Consider the following 14,915-nt stretch of genomic DNA (forward strand, 5'->3'; position numbering starts at 1 on the left):
GTGCGAGGTGCATGCATTCTTTCTCGCGAGTTTTGTTGAGTCGTCGGTCAGCAGCAAGAAGAACCAAAAAAAAGTCCAGCATCGCGGTTTTTACTATTTTTTACGGATTTCGTACGGCGTGCCGCCAACGGGAAGTTAACATTTTCTTCTGCATATTTGCGGTGTCGAGTTTTGGATCGCACTTTTGCGAAAGTGATAATTTTGTGACAATCATAAAAGGAAGCGTCGAGGTCAGGAGCTTGATTCAGTGCGGTGATTCAGCTGGTGGCGGTGGCTGCTGAAGAAAGCGTGGCGGAAAGCTGGGAGTGCGGTGTAGAGTGGCAAAAAAACGCAGTGGCACCAAGTGCAAAAGGAAATTTTGACAGCGGAAAAATCGAACTTTTCGTCCCATTTATTAGTTTGCCATTCGGTTCACCGAAAACGCGGAAAACGTGCGTTTTCTTCCCCTGGACAGAAACTGGAAAGTGCATCAAAGTGTTGAACCCGTAAAAGTGTTGTCGATTTTGTGTGTGGGATTTTTCCTCCTCTGCGTGAGCTGCGCTGCTGTGACATTTGGCTTTTTAAGGGATTGGATATTGCCGAAGGCCACTGCCATTGCGACGGGGGAAACAAGCGGAACGACGATGGGTGAACATTCGTTGCAGCAGCCGCAGGGACAAACGGCGGATGGTGACCAGCCACCGCAACAGCAGGGCGAGGAGGGAGCTACAGCTGGAACGTCGGGATCCGCTCGGCAGCAACTGCAAGGCGAATTGCGTGACATCCGACAGCTGTTGTGGGGTCCTGCTATTCGACCGGAAGTGTTCCGTCGGTGGTCCCAGGGGTTCGACTTTAGCCAGTGCGAACCGTCGGCGCTGGTCCAGCACGATGGTGGACCGTGTTGTGTAATCGCCCCGGTGCAGGCCTATCTGCTGAAGATTCTGCTCATGGAAACACCCGGACACAGCTTTAGTGATGTAAGTAGGAAGGGGTGGGGTTTAATTATTTCGTATTTTGCTGCAACTGTAAATCGTGTAAATTCTTGAAGGGAATTCTTGAATCATCTTTATGTAAAAATGTTGCAATTTGTTATTAGCATAGCTAATGGGTGGTGCAATAGTCCTTGTCCGGTATGATGATGTTTGTTTTTCGTATTTCAGTGGGATTTTTTGGTGAAATGATCCAAACAGACTGTTCTGCTATGTCATAGCTGACGAATGAAACTGTTTTGTTTTTTATTTTGTTGGAATATTCACAATTTGAAAAAAGCAATGGATATTGCGTGGAATTATTCCGTATTATAGAAAAACGATTACAATTAACCGACTTCACAATAGGCGATTTCCATTGTGTATTGACTGAAATATTTCTATCCTGCATTAGATTGCATTGTACTGTGCGGTTGTCCCCTTTGCTGAAGGAAATTTTTAATACAACCCAATGCTATTTAAATTTCCGCAGTGTTTCTCAGCGCTATTTGTACCTACTGATCTTGTTACGATCTTTGCTTGGACCCGTGCCTTTGTTTTACGTTGGACCCGTTTGCGGAAGTAAAATTCCGACAAGCGGTGGTAATCCTGCAAAGACACCGTTCTGAAAAAAACCTCTTTAAAGGTCACGCTCAGAAATCCCAAAGCGTGGAAAAAATAGAAAGAAGCTGGAGACTTCAGATATTCTTTCCAACTCTAACATTAAAAATATTTCATCTCCTATTAAACTGATCAATCAGTTCGATTTGATTTCTGACGAAATTGAGCAAATCGAATCTACTTCTAGCCCAGGTGATTCGATCCATGCGAAAAAGCAAAGGGTTCCGCTAATTGTGCTATCTGTCGCCGAGTTTTCTGGCTTTAGGAATTAGATTTTGATTGATTTTAGATTGCCAGGAAGGGTGACTGCCGCGTTTTGCCGGGATCCTTTGACGATCGCAAACGTCTTCTTCAGTATTTAACTGAGAAGCGGCATACCGTCAAACGGGGTGACTTGCAACACTTTTCAAGTTTCTCTCAATAATTCTGAATTAAAAGGATTTATTCATTCTACTAGTACATGATACTTTTAATGTGTCCTAATATTAGTGATTAGACATATAATCAGATATAGAACAATAATAAAATATGAAAATAATATCAAAATGATGGGTTTTGCAAGCCACCCCTACTGCGGGGTGACTTGCAACACTTCATCGAATTCAATCATAACATGTTTTAGAACAACTTAATTATAGTGATTTTTCATCCTGGGTCATTCTTCACCACTGTCAATGCAGGGATGCTTACTTGATGGATCCCCCTCCCTTCATTCCGATTTTTTGACGTAAACTACGTCTAAGGGGAAGACTCGGATACAGGGTGACAAATGAAAATTTCCAAATTCGAGACCGTCACGAAATCATGTAAGATTTTGAACTTTAATAGCGTCTTTATCTTCCGATGGATTTTTGAGATTTATATATCAATCGACGCGGAAATTCTCTACCAATTCGACATAGTTGTTTCATAAGGGCCGAAGTAGCAAATGTAAACAAATCGAGTTTATGACATAGATCGAACCTCCTGTAAATGTACTATATGTAGCATATTAAAAATAGTACAAAATGTTGTTTTTTTGCTGTAAAAACAGAAAAATACAAAAAGGCGATATTGCATTTCCGTTGGAATTTTTTTCTTGGTGCGATTGCGCCCCGTTCTCTCCATGGCAGCAAAGGGGCTAAACTGCGCTTCATTTTTGCATTATGACACTTCGCTCTTGCACCAAAAACACATGTGAGCAAAAGGGCTAAACGGTACTTTGAAAACACAACGGGGCGATGCAAACAGGCGATATTGACAAATAGGTTGACAGCCAGGCGTGAAATTTGGGCGAAAAGGATGTTGTCAAAAACATTATGGCGCATTTCTGAAGGGCGCAAGTGTACACTGTTAGAAAAAAAGGACGACTAGTTCTTTAATCATATTTTCAAATCGAATTCAATCCAAAGTAAATTTTATTTATATGGGCCTTCAATGATTAGATGTGGATGTATTTCATGCAAACTATTAACATTTAAAATAACATCTAAATTTTGAACTACAATTGAAAACATGTCATGGAACATTGGAACCCACTTTTCTCCATTCGAGCTCATTGCGACATTGGCCCTTATGAAACAACTGTGTCGAATTTGTCAATTATATTGAAACTTTGGGTTATGACGTTAAAATAGGGTATTGGATCATTTTGGCAGCACCCTCTTTTCTTGCCCGCAAGAGTCACGTTTCGGTCGTCGCCGTTCAGTGCGGTTGGCTTTTGGACTTTGCTTTTTGTGCGGTGTTTCGCACAATAAGTAGAACAATGGAGCCGGACCAGTGACCGCGGTCGAAACGAAAATGCGTAATGTAGTGCATGGTGTATAAAAAGTGATGCAGATAGGGGCATGTTTGTGCAGGCATGAGACGATCAATTGTTATCATTGCTAATTCCCTTGCTAGTAATGCAATCATCGCAATGTAATTGCATAAACATGTTTATATTTAAAAACGACTTTGGAAAAATGTTGAGCATTTTTTTGCAAACTGAAAACTAATAAGGCCGTTACACATATTTATTAAAAACTAGTGAAACAAATCCAGCTTTTACCGGATGTTGAAAATATCACAATGAACTATTTGCAGCACCGCACTCTTGATCATTTTTCGTCCGTTTGGTTTTGTTTTCCTCAAAAGCTGACCCAAAATAGTATTCTAATATTTTTTTACATTTCCCCGTTAAATTCACCAACTTTTTGTATATACAAACCTTGCGGATCCCAAAACGAATCGATTAGGGAAAAAATCATGCAAATCGATCAAGCCGTTCGCGAGTTAAATCGTCATTTGTTAAAGCATGTTTTGAAAATTCTCAAAATTTACCGGAAATTTTTTTTGTTGCCCCTCAAATTGTTATTTTTGAGCAAAACACAAAAAACAGACTTATTTTAAAAGATATTTATATCGGCCTAATAATATTTTGTTAAATTAAATGCGCGCCTGAATCAGAAGGATTTAACTTTGATTCAGAAAGTGTGAATGCAGGAATGAATCATGCGGTACTTATTGTACACGATAAAAGCTTCGGAACGCATACGTTCTTGAAACGGGCTATATGAGTTACAATAGAGTTATCATCTTCTTGATCCCTGATTCAAAAGTCTTGCAATGATATTAATAAAATGGTTGCACGAATATTGTATCCATAGTGACACTCAGTGTTGGTAGAATCATACTCAAATCTGAATCATCGAGGTTTCATGCACGAGCTAACTCATCGCCTGCGATTCTGTAGGGGGAGCATCGCACTTGAGTTTCTGAATCGCCGATGAGATTTGAGATTTTGAGATTTTACCAACACTGGTGACACTGCCAGACAGTGGGAGTTAGATTGTAATAACACACACACTCTTTTCCCGTCCGCAACGTTTACTACTCGCGCGCATCATAATCAAATTAATTGGGTTTTGGTACATGATTGACATTTTATGATTTCTAGTGATGCACGAAAAACAAGATATGCCTATGATTGGAATAATTCTGAATAAAAAAAGTTGCAAACGGAAAATATTTCTATTGAAATATTTTATCAAATGCTTCAAAACCCAAATGTAGGCAATTCGGATCCAAGAAAGGCATCATTACCACTGACGAATAAATTTGGGTTTTCATAGTAAATTTTTTAAACAATTGTCGTATCCAACAATTTTCATATCTTAAGATACGCTAGTTCTGTTCAAAACCAGTGACATAAGTAATCAAATGAATTTTCTAAAAATATTCATACATGATGGCACTACAATCCTCAATGAACAAACTGCCTTACGTAGTTTACGTTGGGCGGTTGTGTCTTGTACATAACCCTTCTGATTTTTTTACGATTTCAACGGATAGATTGATATTTTTAAGTCATCGGGTTGAAAGTGCTTTATGTCGAATTAAGAATGGAATGGTGTGCACCATCATCATTCCCTGGATAGTTGTTTTTAAAACAGTTTTCCTTTCTTTCCCCGCCATCCAAATTACCACGATTATGTTAAGATCATTATTTTGAAAAGGCATTTCCGGCAGCAAGCAGTAAAACACACATGTGTTGGATCTTCTTGGAGGTTCAACACTGTTTGACCACCGTAATTCTTAGTTTTACTGTTTTCTGTATTAGGATAACGTAAAATTGTTGTTAGGGACAAATCGTACCGCCAAGCGGCTTCCCGTATAAACCCTTTGTTTTTTAACTTCTACCGCTGCCTTCATCAGAGTTTTCTTTGAAAAATTAGAATACATGCGACTTCCTGTAGGTTTCTTGTAGTTTCGCGGCATGATAAAGGAATTCTGTAACATAAAATCAATGCTAGTTTGAAAAAAAAATGTTTAAAAACTGAATCAGCAGTTTTTGAAAAATAAACTATCGTGTACCAGCTGTTGCAAGTCACCCCGCAGGGGGACAAATTTGAAAAAAGTTGATATTCCAAAAACAAACAATTTTATTATTTTATAGTTTTTGCGAAATTACATACCTAATTAGGTACTGTAACTGGAGAGAGGATCGATTTTGGTGAAATTATTTTCAATTTGCTACACGAACTTACGATTTTCGACGTTCGACTTGCAATTAACGAAACAGTTTCACAAAATAATACAAAAAAACAACAGTGAGTTATATTTACACCTAAATACCAACTAGGCACAACAAATACAATGTAAACTAGGGATGCGTGATGACATAGGTCGATGTTTGGGTATATTTTTATTGTAAAAAAACTTAAACTTGAGGAAAACCCAAGTGTTGCAAGTCACCCCGTTTGACGGTACATTCTTCACGTACGACGACAAAACTGAGCGATTGTTGAAAGGTCTTTCCATTGATGATAAATCACTGGATGAGATTAAAATTGAAATTTCCCAATTACTTGAATTTTTCCCAGTCCAAGTAATTAAGATGAAAAAGAAATCTCGCTCTGGTACTTCCCAGAGGGGTATTTCTCAAGAATTTTAATTAGTTCACTACAACGAAAGTGAACTAAATAATATGAAAAGTTTGGAAAATGCCTGTATTATGTCCCGTGTAACATGGAAACACTTTCGCAAGCCTGAAGCTGTTCAAATTTACTCAAAAAAATTTATTGGACTTTGTTGTAATGGATCCAAATATTTTTTTGAAACTTTTTTAATTGCAATGCCCGTTTTTTAAAGGGTCTTCTTCTTCTTCTTCTAAATTATATTCTTCGTTCGAAACCAAAGTTTTTGAAACCTTGGAAGTTTCTGTTGAAACAAATTTTGGACAATTCGTTTTTATTGCTGCCTACTTGCCTTTGCACAAGCAATGCGCAGCAAAGGAACCTGCTGAGAGCTGATCTTCAAATTCTAATTCGCAGCAAATCCAAATTTTTCATAATTGGTGACATCAATGCCAAACACCGTTCATGGAATAATGCTCAAAGCAATTCCAATGGTAAAATTTTATGTGAAGATTGTTCTGCGTGATATTATACTATTCAATATCCCAATGGACCAACTTGTTTTTCTTCCACTCGAAATCCTTCTACAATTGATTTAGTTTTAACGGATTCACGTCAGCTGTGTGGCCAATTGGTAATTCATGCTGACTTTGACTCTGATCACCTTCCTGTGACGTTTGAAATCTCACAAGAAGCCATTAACATTCAAATCAGCTCCACTTTTAATTATCAAAGAGATGATTGGAATTTATATTAAACGTTTATCGATAGGAAGGTATATCCATGGCCTCAAAGTCTGCGAAGAATCCGCAGGCCGTGTTCCACTTGGTCCGGTCGGTCCGGTCGGATCATTATCGAAGCATCATTTCTCCTAACAGTTGCAACTCGTGGTTCATTGGCCTCCACCACGTATCGTCTTCCATCTGCACCCCGCCATAGATGGTCCGTAACACTTTCCATTCGAAAACTCCAAGGGCGCGTTGGACCTTCGCCAGCAAGGTCTAACTTTCCTGGTCATAGAGCCCGACTGGTCTAATGAGCGTTTTGTAGATGGTCAACCTCGTGCGACGGCGGACTCTGTTCGACAGGAGAGTCCAAAAGCATCTCCATGAAAAGCCTTGAACTTTGATACTCATTTTGATATGGTTTCGAACATTTTGAAAATTGCCACTGTCTTTGGGACACCTGGAACCTACTACAGAGCGGTCATGGCAGCTTATAGTTCTAAAATGCTTTAAAAGTATCAGCATTTGAAAATCTTGAAGTCTGATACTCCTGAATAAGCTTCCTGAAGCATCTCCATGAAAAATCTTGAAGTTTGATGCCAATATTAATATGGTACCGGATAATATATACGTGATTGGAAAGATATACATTATTGACCATAGTATCCGGAAACATCTGGGCAGCAGGGACTACGTGGGCCCTGGGCCCTGACAGTGGGAACTGTTAAACCTCTATAAAAAGCTGCATGTATCCGCAAGTAGGCCCCACCAAAGCGACCGTGTTCCGCTCAAAGCGCACAAGTCCAAGTCCTGGTGTTAGGTGGGACATAAAACAGACCTGACACGAGACAGGAGAAATGCGCAGGCCCAATAAGCCGCCTGGAAAACCAATCATTACGAACAATATAAAAGATAATGTGACTCGATATAATCGGCAAAGACCTAGGCGACGAATAAAGGATCACGATTGGCAGCTTGGAACATGGAACTGCAAGTCGCTAGGTTCCGCAAGTTGCGACAGGATGATCTACGATGAATTACATCCCCGCAACTTCGACGTCGTGGCGCTGCAGGGGATTTGCTGGACAGGACAGAAAGTGTGGAAAAGCGGGCATCGAGCGGCTACCTTCTACCAAAGCTGTGGCACCACCAACGAGCTGGGAATCGGCTTCATAGTGCTGGGTAAGATGCGCCATCGTGTGATTGGGTGGCAGCCAATCAACACAAGGTTGTGCAAGCTGAGGATTAAAGGCCGTTTCTTCAACTATAGCATCATCAACGTGCACTGCCCACACGAAGGGAGACCCGACGACGAGAAAGAAGCGTTCTACGCACAGCTTGAGCAGACATGTGATGGATGCCCACTGCGGGACGTCAAAATCGTCATCGGTGACATGAACGCTCAGGTAGGAAGGGAGGAAATCTATAGACCGGTCATCGGACCGGATAGTCTGCATACCGTATCGAACGACAACGGCCAACGATGCATAAACTTCGCAGCCTCCCGCGGAATGGTAGTCCGAAGCACCTTCTTTCCCCGCAAAAATATCCACAAGGCCACATGGAGATCACCTAACCAAGAACCGGGAAACCAAATCGACCACGTTCTAATCTACGGTAAATTCTTCTCCGACATCACGAACGTCCGCACTTACCGCAGTGCGAATATTGAATCCGACCACTACCTCGTTGCAGTATGCCTGCGCTCAAAACTCTCGACGGTGTACAACACGCGTCGAAGTCGGACGCCGCGGCTTAACATTGGGCGGCTACAAGACGGTAGATGGTAGACGCAGTAGCTGGAAGTGGCACTCCCAACGGAAGAGCAGCTAGGCGCAGCGTCTCTTGAAGATGGCTGGAGAGATTCGATTCGCCATTGGTAGCACCGCAACCGCTGCACTTGGCACGGTGGCTCCGGATCAGAGAAACAACTGGTATGACGGCGAATGTGAGGAGTTGAGGAGAAGAATGCAGCATGGACGAGATTTCTGCAACACCGCACGAGGGCGAACGAGGCACGATATAAATGGGTGCGGAACAGACAAAACTCGATTTTTCGGAGGAAAAAGCGCCAGCAGGAAGATCGAGACTGTGAAGAGACGGAGCAACTTTACTGCGCTAATAACACACGAAAGTTCTACGAGAAGTTGAACCGTTCACGTAAGGGCCACGTGCCACAGCCTGATATGTGTAAGGACATAAACGGAAACCTTCTTACGAACGATCGTGAGGTGATCCAAAGGTGGCGGCAGCACTACGAAGAACACCTGAATGGCGATTTAGCAGACGAAAATGGCGGTATGGTGATGGACCTGGGAGAACGCGCGCAGGACATAATTTTACCAGCTCCGGATCTCCAGGAAATCCAGGAGGAGATTGGCCGGCTGAAGAACAACAAAGCCCCAACTTGGGTTGACCAACTACCAGGAGAGCTATTTAAACACGGTGAGGCACTGGCTAGAGCGCTGCACTGGGTCATTACCAAGATTTGGGAGGAGGAAGTTTTGCCGCAGGAGTGGATGGAAGGTGTCGTGTTTCCCATCTACAAAAAGGGCGATAAGCTGGATTGTAGCAACTACCGCACAATCACATTGCTGAACGCCGCCTACAAGGTACTCTCCCAAATTTTATGCCGTCGACTAGCACCAACTGCAAGGGAGTTCGTGGGGCAGTACCAGGCGGGTTTTATGGGCGAACGCTCCACCACGGACCAGGTGTTCGCCATTCGCCAAGTTCTGCAGAAATGCCGCGAATACAACGTGCCCACACATCATCTATTCATCGACTTCAAGGCCGCATATGATACAATCGATCGGGACCAGCTATGGCAGCTAATGCACGAACACGGATTTCCGGATAAACTGACACGGTTGATCAAAGCGACGATGGATCGGGTGATGTGCGTAGTTCGAGTTTCAGGGGCATTCTCGAGTCCCTTCGAAACCCGCAGAGGGTTACGGCAAGGTCTTTCGTGTCTGCTATTCAACATCGCTTTGGAAGGGGTAATACGAAGAGCAGGGATTAACACGAGTGGTACAATTTTCAATAAGTCCGTCCAGCTATTTGGCTTCGCCGACGACATAGATATTATGGCACGTAACTTTGAGAAGATGTAGGAAGCCTACATCAAACTGAAGAGGGAAGCTAAGCGAATCGGACTAATCATCAACACGTCGAAGACGAAGTACATGATAGGAAGAGGTTCAAGAGAAGACAATGTGAGCCACCCACCGCGAATTTGCATCGGTGGTGACGAAATCGAAGTGGTAGAAGAACTTGTGTACTTGGGGTTCACTGGTGACTGCCGAAAATGACACCAGCAGAGAAATTCGGAGACGCATAGTGGCTGGAAATCGTACGTACTTTGGACTCCGCAAGACGCTCCGATCGAATAGAGTTCGCATCCGTACCAAACTGACAATCTACAAAACGCTTATTAGACCGGTAGTCCTCTACGGACACGAGACTTGGACGATGCTCGTGGAGACCAACGCGCACTTGGAGTTTTCGAAAGGAAAGTGCTGCGTGCCATCTATGGTGGGGTGCAGATGACGGACGGTACGTGGAGGAGGCGAATGAACCACGAGTTGCATGAGCTGTTGGGAGAACCATCCATCGTTCACACCGCGAAAATCGGACGACTGCGGTGGGCCGGGCACGTAGCCAGAATGTCGGACAGTAACCCGGTGAAAATGGTTCTCGACAACGATCCAACGGGCACAAGAAGGCGAGGTGGGCAGCGGGCAAGGTGGATCGATCAGGTGGAAGATGACTTGCGGACCCTCCGTAGACTGCGTGGTTGGCGACGTGTAGCCATGGACCGAGCCGAATGGAGAAGACTCTTATATACCGCACAGGCCACTTCGGCCTTAATCTGAATAAATAATAATATAAGTCCCGGAAGGACCAGGGCATTAGAAGAGAGGGTAACTCAAGTAACCTTCTGTTGCATGGGTAGGTTTAGTGGGTCCGGCGTTCCGTCAACCCTACTCTCTGAGTGGGAAGAAAGGGGAGCTGCAGCGATCTCCAGTAATGTCGCAGTCAGCAGTAGGGAGTACCAGTAGTACGGCCAAGATTGCTGAGTACCAGGCAGGCCAACAAGAGCTAGGATCCGAGAATAGGGTGTCCACCCAAAAATCGGAAAATAGTGCTACTCAGCAGGACCTACAACTCGGGAGGTCCAACCTGATGGAGGTGCAAAAACGAGTCAACTAGCTTTATGACTTCGTGGTAGGAACAGAAGAAAAAAGAAAAACGTCGTTCTCCTCGGGAGAGAGTTAAAGGTGACGCCTTGATCGTAGAAGCGAGCGATAAAACGTCGTACGCAGCGATCCTGAAGAAGGTTAGAGAGGACCCGGAGCTAAAAGACGGTTGAAAAAGTAATAAGAGCTAGGCGTACCCAGAAGAGGGAGTTGCTGTTCGAGCTGAAGGAGGATTCTACGATCAAGAGCTCGGCCTTCCGGGAGCTCATTGCCAATTAATTGGGCAGTGACGGTAACGCTCTAACGCAGGAAGCAGTGGTCGAGTGATGGGCAAATTCTCTATTCAAGAAGTGGTAGACAGCTCAAGCGAAGGTTTCATTATCTATAAAATCAACGGGATCTTCGTGTGTGCTACGCACCCCCAAGATGGACTTTGGAGTAGTATAACCGGATGCTGGACTCACTCACGGAGAAGCTGATCGGCCGAAAACCGGTAATTATTGGAGGCGACTTCAACGCTTGGGCAGTGGAGTGGGGAAGCAGACTGACTAACCCCAGAGGTTATAGTTTGCTGGAGTCGTTGGCGCTTCAAATCTCGATGCGGATGAGCTGACATAAACTCTTGCGAGGGCATGCGATGCGACGATGCCATGGAGACTGGAGCCAAGGAAAAGCGACGCCAGCGGAAATGTGTCCGGGCAAGCTGAAGATCATCGTTGACGATCTCTTGCCGCAGCATGATTCTACGATGTGGCCGCCTACACTGTACGCAGATGAGGACGGAGTAACCTTTGCTGGTATGCAAGTCTCCAACGACGAGCTGTCATCACTGGCGAAAGGTCTGAAGATAAAGAAAGCTCCGGGTCCGGATGGAATTCCAAACTGTTCTAAAAACTGCTATATTTTCGTTTCCAGATTTGTTCAGGATGGTGCTGCAGAATTGCCTAGCAGATGGTAACTTTTCGGATAGGTGAAAGATCCAGAAACTAGTAATGCTGCCGAAACCAGGGAAACCGAATTCAGCATCGTATTGGGAATGTTGGTAAAATAACAAACTTTTTATAGAAGGCCCGGAGATCCATAGTGTTATATACCGATCAACTCAGCTCGACGAATGGAGGTGATGTCTGTGCTAAGGTGGCTCAAAAAACACTTTTTCAAATTTTTTGATAGGGCGCCCTCTTATTCGGTTCTATTTGACGCCCTGATGCTCTGGACAAAATTTCAGCCAAATCGGTCAACGCTTGGGCGGTGCTAAACTCGTTGGAAGTTTACAGTGTTGACCCGATTTTGTCACTCCCCGATTTTGTCTACCCCCGATTTTATCACGTTTTCGACCCGATTTTATCACGTCCCGATTTTGTCACGTTTTCGACCCGATTTTGTCACCCCAAAAAATTTTGTCATTCTTTTTATTTTCGTAAATACACCCAGGTTTTTTTTTACGAGGGGGATACGTACCTCGCAAAAAAAAAAACCGTGTAAAAAAAACCGTGCTAATTCGAAAATCCGTGTAAAAAAATACCATCGAAAAATTTTCTAAGTCCTTTTCATTGATAAGTGAAAAGTTTATCAGTCTATTTGATTGACAAAAACTTAGAAACTGGGTATTGCCGGAACGGGTTCGATGAGCGAAAGCCGGAAATTGGTGTATGGCGTTATTTTGAAATTTCCAGCTAGACCTGTGATTTTCTTATGCCGTCGCCGCGTCGGCGTGCCGCTGTATGTGAATTTACCACGCCGCCGAATATTTTCTATCATATCGATGGATATTGGAGAACTGTTAAAGAAGTAGGTTGATGGGTGTTGTACAATTTTGAAGAGGATTTTTACTGTTAAGTTCAGTTTTATCTAGCAGCATGAAGATTATTTAATTACTATCTTATGAATCCTGTACGCCTCCGGTGGAGCAAAGGATCGACTTGAAAGATCTCCATTCTGAGCGACGACCAGCTATCGCTTTTACCTGTAGCCAGGTTAGATTAAGGCCGACTTCTTCTATGAGCCGTCATGAGCCTCTGGGTTTGCCTCTGCTGCGATGTCCCGCTGCGTTCCAGTCTAATGCTAGTTTGCATATTTCGTTTCCGCTCCTTCGTGAAGTGTGGCCGATCCAGCCCCACTTCCGATCCCGAGTTTCCATTACTATCGGCCTCGGCCTTACTATCGGACAATGGAGCTCATTGTTTGAGATCCAGTTGTGAGGCCACCAGGCACAAATTATGTACCGTAGGCAGTGTTGTCCTACACTCAGGGCAAAAAATTCTGCTCTTTGATTTTACTCCATCTTAACGATTTTATAGTCTCAACTAAGTAAGTTCAACTAATAGAAGGATATTTGAATTTTCTAAATGTCATGGCAAACTGTCAAAAAAATGCACTCCAGAGCCACAGGAGCGTGCGCACGGAAAATACACTGGAGTGTTTTCATTGGAGTGTATTTTCAGCGCGCGCGCTCCTGTGGCTCTGGGGTGCATTTTTTGACAGTTTGCCATGACATTTAGAAAATTCAAATATCCTTCTATTAGTTGAACTTACTTAGTTGAGATTATAAAATCGTTTAGATGGAGTAAAATCGAAGAGCAGAATTTTTTGCCTTGAGTGTAGGACAACACTGACCGTAGGCATCTGTTGATGAACAACCGTATAACAGTACAGATTTCACGTTAGAGTTGAAAATTCGGATTTTGATGCGTTATATCTGCCTGTTCTTCCAGATATTACTTAAACTCGCAAAGGCAATCCTTGCTTTCTTGATCCGTGCGCCTATGCTGATCTTGGTACCGCCGTCTGACGCCACATGGCTCCACTCCACTGATTGTCCAACTACTGTAACTGGAAGAGGTTGCCGTGTTTACGTCCTACGATTTGGTTTTGTTGACGTTGATGACTAAACCTGCGGAAGACGAGTCGTTGAGCTTATTCTGCATATCAGAGCACCGTTGAGCGAGAAGTTCACGTCTTCAGCCTATTCGATGTCGTTTAGATTCTCCATGGTTAAAGGCTGCCATAGGTTTGGCCCCTACCAGATTAACGTCGATTACAATAAGGAACAGTAACGGTGATGGAATACACCCTTGTCTCACACTAGCTACGACCCGGATAGGAGCTCATTTCGGCAATACCCATATTGCATGGGTTTCCGGTCCTTTTATCAAACCGGAAGTCGGCCATCTTGAATTTCAAAATGGCGTCAATCATCGATTTCCGGCTTCTACTCATCGAATCCATTCCGGCAATACTTATATTGTATGCAGTTTAATACGTTCCCATATCCATAAAATTATTCTAAGTGTTTTCCATTCAAAAAGACTTAGAAAATTTTGATCTGGGTACCGCGTTAATTCGAAAATCCGTGTAAAAAAAACCTCGCAAAAAAAAACGTGTAAAAAAAGACCTGGGTGTAATACTAAAAATAACATTGATTTTCATGAAATAACTTTCACCGCCTGTAGTTTATTACGAACGACTTCTGAGTACCTGGGAAATATTCTGTAAGCAATTTCGACAAGAAATAACGGGTACCGTTCACGCATTTGGCCTTTCCAAGGCATAAAATGATTCATATTTGTGGAATGAATTAAAATAAATGAAAATATTTTTTTTTCCAATTTTGTCACATACCCTGTTTTATCACCCCAAAATTCACCAGGGGGGGTGATAAAATCGGGATATTACTGTATATGGAAAAATGTATGCATAAACATCCAAAAACAGTGATTTGCAGTTGGACTGCACAATTTACGATCAAGAACCATGATACTCATTCAGTTCTTGTAGAATTAAATACAGATTTTGCATTGTGCATCAATCGACGGTACCCCGTTTGGCATAATGCCGTTGGGAGAACGCCGTTTGTCATAAGGGCCGTTTGGTCCAATGGCCTTTTGGCATAATTTGGATGCGGTGTCAAATTGAAGGCCGTTTGGCATAATGGCCATTTGGCAAGCATGTAATCACGTTATGGGTGAACCTCCGTGTCCCATCTGAAAGGAAAACAAGAAGAAGCCATGCTGCTGTGGCAGTCGGTCTCGGAGTCGAGGACCG

General features: G+C 43.2%; 1 protein-coding gene across 1 annotated transcript in view; it reads left to right on the plus strand.

Moving 5' to 3' along the window:
* The window catches only part of LOC134207028 (ubiquitin carboxyl-terminal hydrolase MINDY-3 homolog), a 20,964-nt gene continuing 6,049 nt past the window's right edge, over positions 1-14,915 (plus strand). The window contains exon 1 of the mRNA XM_062682768.1: positions 1-956. Coding sequence (XP_062538752.1) covers positions 624-956 — 333 coding nt within the window. The 5' untranslated portion in view covers positions 1-623. The remainder of the gene's footprint in view (positions 957-14,915) is intronic.

The sequence above is a fragment of the Armigeres subalbatus genome, chromosome 1, assembly GCF_024139115.2.
Source record: "Armigeres subalbatus isolate Guangzhou_Male chromosome 1, GZ_Asu_2, whole genome shotgun sequence".
Lineage (NCBI taxonomy): Eukaryota > Metazoa > Arthropoda > Insecta > Diptera > Culicidae > Armigeres > Armigeres subalbatus.